Source organism: Carettochelys insculpta, chromosome 12 (assembly GCF_033958435.1).
Source record: "Carettochelys insculpta isolate YL-2023 chromosome 12, ASM3395843v1, whole genome shotgun sequence".
Taxonomy (NCBI): Eukaryota; Metazoa; Chordata; order Testudines; family Carettochelyidae; genus Carettochelys; species Carettochelys insculpta.
Genome location: NC_134148.1, coordinates 11,570,867 through 11,577,500, shown reverse-complemented (window position 1 = coordinate 11,577,500; position 6,634 = coordinate 11,570,867). Strand labels below are relative to the sequence as shown.

The following is a 6,634-nucleotide window of genomic DNA, read 5'->3' as shown; positions in this document are numbered from 1 at the left end:
AACAACTTATCTGGATCTGCTGGAAATGCTTCTCCTAATGCATCCCAATATGCCTTTAGCTTTCTTGGCTAAAAGGGCACACAACTGACTCATATCCAGCCTCTCATCCATTCTAATCCCCAGGTCCTTTTCTGCTACACTCCTACTTAGCCAGTTGGTGCCCAGCCTGTAACAGTGCTTGAGATTCTTTGGTCCCAAGCGCAGGACTCTGCACTTCTTGTTGAACCTCAACAAATTTCTTATGGCCCAATGCTCCAATTGATCTAGGTCCCTCTAGACCCTATCTCTACGCTCCAACATACCTACTTGTCCCTCTAGCTTATTGTCATCTGCAAATTTGCTGAGAGTGCAATCCATTCCCTCACCCAGGTCTTTAATAAATGTGTTGAACAGTACTGGCCCTGGAACTGATAACTGGGGCACTCCGCTTGAAACCAACCACCAGTCAGACACTGAGCCACTGACCACTACTTACTGGGCCTGTCTATCATGCCAGTTTTCATAGAATCATAGAATGCTAGAACTGGAAGGGACCTTGAGAGGTCATTGAGTCCAACCCCTTCCCTCATGGCAGGACCAAGTACTGTCTACATCATCCATGTATCCAATCCACACTTTCTTAACTTCTGGGCAAGAATATTGTGGGAGATTGTATCAAAAGCTTTGCTGAAGTCAAGGTATATCAAATACATTGACTTCCCCCTGTCCACAGAGCTCGTTACCTCACCGTAGATGCTAATCAGATTGGTGAGGCACAACTTGCCCTAGGTGAATCCATGTTGACTACTTTTGATCACTTTCCCCTCTTCCAAGTGCTCCATAATGGATTCCTTGAAGATTCCCTCCATGATTTTTCTGGGGACTGAGTTGAGGCTGACTGATCTATAGTTCCCTGGATTGTCCTCCTTTCCTTTTTTAAAGATAAGCACTACATTTGCCTTTTTCCTATCATCCGGGACCTCTCCCGAGCTCTACAAATTTTCAGAGATAATAGCCAAAGGCTCTGCAATTATATCTTCTAATTCCTTCAGTACCCTTGGATGCATTAAATCCAGACCCATGGATCTGTGTGCATCTAGATTCTCTTAATAGCTTTTAACCCATTCTTTCCCCACCGAGGGCTGCCCAACTCCTTTCCATACTGCATTGCCTTGTGCCATAGCCTGGGGAGCTGACGCTGTCTGTGAAGACAGGCAAAAATCATTGAGTATGTCAGCCTTTCGCATGTCATCTGTCACCAAGTTACCTCTCTCAGCCAGTAACGACCCCACACCCTTGCTGATCACCCTCTTATTGTTATCATACCTGTAGAAACCCTTCTTGTTGCCCTTCACATTTCCTGATAGCTGCAGTTCCAATTGTGCTTTCACTTTCCTGATTACCCCCTGGCATTCTCCAACCATATGTTTCCACTCTTCCTTACTCATCTGTCCAAGCTTCCACTTTTTATGCATCCTTTTAAGCTCTCCAAGGATTTCCCTTTTAGGCAAAGCTGTTTGCCTACCATATTTGCGTTTCTTACTGCACATCAAGATGGTTTCTTCCTGTGCCTTCCATAAGACCTCTTTAAAATACTACCAGTTCTCCTGAAGTCCTTTCCCCTTCATATTAGCTTCCCAGAGGATCCTGCCAATCAGATCTCTCAGGGAGTCAAAGTCTGCTCTTCTGAAATCAAGGGTTTATAATTCACTGCTCACCTTTCTCCTTTTTGTCAGGATCCTGAAATCTACAATCTCATGATCGCTGCAGCCCAGGTTGCCACCCATTTCTATTTCTCCTACTAGTTCATCCCTGTTTGTGAGCAACAGGTCAAGCTGTGCATGGACTCTGGTCAGTTCCTTCAGCACTTGTACCAGGAAGTTATCTCCAACATTCTCCAAAAATTTCCTGGGTTGTCTGTGTGCTGCTGTGTTGATCTCCCAACAAATGTCTAGATGATTGAAGTCTCCCATGAGAGCCAAGAGTCTATGATTTGGAAGCTTCTCTTAGTTGCCTGAAGAAATTATTATCTACCTGATCTGGTGGCCTATACCAGATACCAAACTGCCATCCCTAGGACTACTCATCCCATGCCTTCCAGCCAGTGGGGTTGTCTTCTGATCCCTTCTCCAAGAGGCCTCTGCCACAGCATTCTCCACTATATCACCTATCTTCTTCATTGATTCTGATCAGGTAACATCAGGGAGGCAGGGCTGGAGTTAGGAATCACTGCTGTATCAGCCCTAGCTTGCTGGCATAATGAGCAGTGAATGTATTCAACAAAGACCAGATGGCCACCCTACAGATTTTCTGTCTGGGGACCCAGGCTAGAAACTCAGTTGAGCAGGTCTGCACTCTTGCCAAATTGGCTATTACTGCAGGTAGTGAGATTTTAGCCATATTATAGCAATTACAGATAAAATCAAGGAATCATTGTCAAGGAGCTAGGTGCCAGATCGTGGTGCTGCATAGTTGGTGCCAGGGTGCTAGGCACTGGGTCAAGGTGCTGCATAGTCAGTGCCAGGACACGCAGCACAGGATCATCATGTCGTACACCATTCAGAGATCCTGGTATACTCCCTCATTTCTGAAGTTGGGGAAGAAGTATGTTTAGTCTTGCTGTTGTGAAGGCACTCGCATGGCAAAGAACAGCAGGATCTATGCCACTGCACATGGCAGGCTTGCCTCTGGACTGAGGTGCCTTTGGCTTTTCCTGCACCACAGAGGAGCTCTGGCTTTTGAGCTCTTTCTGAGGACCCTAGGACTCTTGCTGCCTCACACGTCTGGCAAGATAGGAAGTCAACTGTTGAGGTGGCTGGACCTTGTGCGCTGACGTTTTCTTTTGCTGAGGTTTGGGAAAGGAGTGCACTCTCTATGTGCCTTATGTTGCTTCCATAGCACTGGAGATGTGGAGTGGCGCCATGAGGCCAATGCACTGGTGCTGGTGGGATCTGGTCCCACAAATCTCTCGCACAAGAGTCCCTTCTCAGTGCTGTTTCACATACTGAAGCCAGTGAGCTGTGAATTGAGCTTGCTTCCAATGCCCAAGGGTCTGCAGCCACAGGTTTAACAGCAGCTTTCATTAAGAGTTGTGCAAGTCTAAACTTGCTCTCTTTTCCTGGTTTGGGCTTGAATCCCTGGCAGCTCTTACAAGTGTTCAGACTGGTGTTCTTCACCTCAGAACGTAAGAAATGTGTCGTGAGAGTCACTGTTAGGCATAGACTTCTTGCGAGCAGGGCAAGACTTGAAGCCATGGGTTTTTGGCATGCCCTAGTGCCAAAGGAGGCATTAGAGGTGGGTGAGCCCACCCACACCTAACTGCTAAGCTTAACTACAGTAACTAAATTTACAACTGGAAATAATTAAAAAGTTGTTAAACTAAAAGTTGGTGAGGGAGCACTAAGGCTGCTAGGAGATGAAAAGCTTGCTGAATGCAAGGGACAGATGCTGTTCTCATGCAGCCACAGACGGTAAGAAGTAACGGAGGGAGGGGTTGGAGTGGCCGTGGTATGGAAAGGCAGCCATAGCGGTGCCTTCCTAGGAGGCTCGCAGCTGACCCAGATGGGAGCACAATGTATGCACACCTGATAGGAATCAACGTGAACAATCATTCAAAAGAACACCACTAGAATCTGCTAAGCTGGTACGTGATCAGAATGTACAAGGATGAATTTAACAGCCTTATTTCCACTCAAAGAGCACTTCAGAACATTTACATTTGGTGCTGCATTCATGATAGTGAATGAATGGGTATGCAATTACACGGAGTGGCAAAGATGGACTAGAAGCTCAAATTTACAATGGAAAGGTTCTGACTGTGTAAGTATTACTTCAGATGTCTAATAAACCAAATAGCCCAAACCTTCCAATAATTATCAAGAACAGTAATTTCTATTTTGACCATTCATAGTAGTAAAGCCCACATCAGGTTCAGAATACACTAACAACTAAAATGCTAAAGCAATTTTTAAAAATCTTTTCTGCCATAAGATTTCCATCACGACCTAAATTATCATCATCACTCACTCTGCTTTATTCTGTCCTATAGATTCCACTACCATAACCTGTGAAATTCTGGGAGTAAAAAGTCTTCTAGCACTTTTTTAATGTCATCTCATCTATACTCCAGTGAAGCAAAATTAATAGTGGGTTCTGCTACAAATACCTGTACCAACAGAGGACTGTCAGCTTTAGATAATTTCATATGCTGTGTAACTGATCCCAGTGCTTGCTAGTAATTCCTGTTCAGCCTATAGTGAATACGGAAAAATGATACCTGAAGCCAGTTCAACTGTGCCCGTAAGCTCCTTTGGTGAGGAGACTGCTTGAACGCAATATGAATGCCTGAAAGGAAGTTTCGTCGAATGCTGCACTTGATTGGGAGACGCATTTTCATTGGCATCTTACAAAAATTCACCTAGAAACACATTAGACATTTTAGTTCTGTTTGGTTACTACTTTTTCACTGCTCCCAGATTTCATTGAAATGGCTTCACCCAACTTTCTCTTCTGTCAAGAATAAGAATGCTAGTATTGAAAAAATTGAATTTCCAGAACCTTCTCGTTGAATTATAGAATGGATTTTGAGGCAGATATTCAGAAGCAAACACTGATCTTTTTTAAATAAAAAGGCAAGAAAACCAGATGTTTCTTTGTTAACTTTTGCTGCATATCTTTGGGTTGTTAAATGGAAGTAACAATCTTATCCCAATTTAAGGTATCACTAACATTTTTAGTCTATGAATTAAACATATATACATGCAAATGAAGAGAGAAGTTACTCACCTCTAGTAACAATGGTTCTTCGAGATGTGTCCCCGTGGGTGCTTCACAATAGGTGTCAGGCTCGCCCGGCGCTGCAGATCGGAAATCTTCCAGCAGTTTCTCCTGGATCGCGCATGCGCCGGCGCGCACCGCCCCACTGCGCGCCCCCAGCCGCATGCACGATCCAGTCCCCGCCAGTTCCTTGACCAACCGCCTCGGATGCTCCTGAAAAACACCAGACAGAGATCCAAAGCGGGGAGGATGGGCGGGTGGTGGAGCACCCATGGGGACACATCTTGAAGAACCATCATTACTACAGGCGAGTAACTTCTCTTTCTTCTTCAAGTGGTCCCCGTGGATGCTCCACAATAGGTGACTACCAGCAGTAACCCAAGTAAGGAGGTGGGTAATCGGTTTATGTGCAGCTTGCCCCCGAGAGGACTGCTGTCGAGAGATGGGTATCCTCTTAGAATACCCGAGGCAGGGCATAATGCTTGGCGAAGGTGTCATAGGATGACCAGGTCGCCGCTCTACAGATGTCTGTTAATGCTGCCACCGCCCTGGTGGAGTGAGCCCTGGGCGGGGCCAGCAAAGGAGTCTTTTGAAGTTCGAAACACATTTTTATACAGGACACAATGTGCTTTGAGATTCTACAGGAAGAGAGACCTTCCCCTTTTGACCCGGGAGCAAGAGAGACTAGAAGCCTGTCCGTTTTCCAGAAGGACTTAGTTGTGTGTGTAGAAGGCCAACGCCCTCCTCACATCTAGGAGATGCAGGCGTGCCTCCTTGCCGGAGCTGTGAGGCTTCGGGTAAAACGAGGGTAAAACTATTGGCTCGTTAAGATTGGACTCCGAAGAGACTTTTGGAACAAAGGCTGGGTGCAGCCTTAAGGTTACTGCCTCCTTTGAGAATACTGTGCAGTGCGGCGCTGCCATCACTGCTGCGAGCTCACTCACCCTGCGGGCTGACATAGTTGCAAGGAAGAAGGTTGTTTTTATTGTAAGGAGACGTATGGGAACTGTGGCTAATGGGTCAAAAAGGTAGACCCAATAGCGTGCTGAGCACCAAGTCCAAATTCCACGACAGTGGAAGCAGTTTCCAAGGGGGGGGTACAGGTTTACCAGCCCCTTCAAGAACCTGGTAACGATAGGATGGGCGAATACCGTGGGCCCTTCCTCTGTATGCCGAAAGGCTGATATAGCGACGAGGTGGACCTTTAGCGAGGATAGAGAAAGCCCGCCTCTCTTGAGGTCCAATAAGTATTCTAGTATTACAGGAATAGGAACATCAAGGGGAGCTAACTGCTTGGCGGAACACCAGGCTGTGAATCGAGTCCATTTCTGCTTGTAAGTCCTCCTGGTGGAGGTCCTTCGGCTACATTCCAGGACTTGTTGTGCTCCCTCCGTACATGTGCTCTTTAAGGAGCTGAGCCATGGATTAGCCATGCTTGTAGGTGCAGACCCTGAGGGTGCGGGTACACTATGGACCCTTGAGCCCACGTGAGTAAGTCCGGCGCCACCGGTAGAGGGAGCGGTGGGCGGTCCGACATGCGCAGAAGCAAGGGAAACCATTGCTGCCGATCCCAAGCGGGACTATGAGTATCATGTGAGCTCTCTCCCTTCTGGCTTTGTGCAAGACCTTGAGGATAAGCGCTGCAGGGGAAACGCGTAAAGTAGGGAGCCCTTCCATGAAAACATGACCAGGGACCCCCGCCCCACTCCTGCCCTGGAGCAGTACTGGGGACACTTTTTTTTTTTTGTACTCGGTGGCGAACAGATCGATCTGGGGAAAACCCCCATGTACGAAAAATGCGCTGTAGCAGATTGGAGCGGATCTGCCATTCGTGCATGATTGAGAAGCGCCTGCTCAGCTGATCTGCATTCACGTTGTG

General features: G+C 46.8%; 1 protein-coding gene across 3 annotated transcripts in view; it reads right to left on the bottom strand.

The window, feature by feature from the left end:
- Positions 1–6,634, bottom strand: part of VPS13C (vacuolar protein sorting 13 homolog C) — a 262,583-nt gene that overhangs the window by 73,339 nt on the left and 182,610 nt on the right. For all 3 annotated transcript variants that reach the window (XM_075007275.1, XM_075007277.1, XM_075007276.1), the window contains exon 67: positions 4,256–4,396. In XM_075007275.1, the coding sequence (XP_074863376.1) occupies positions 4,256–4,396 (141 nt within the window). The remainder of the gene's footprint in view (positions 1–4,255; positions 4,397–6,634) is intronic.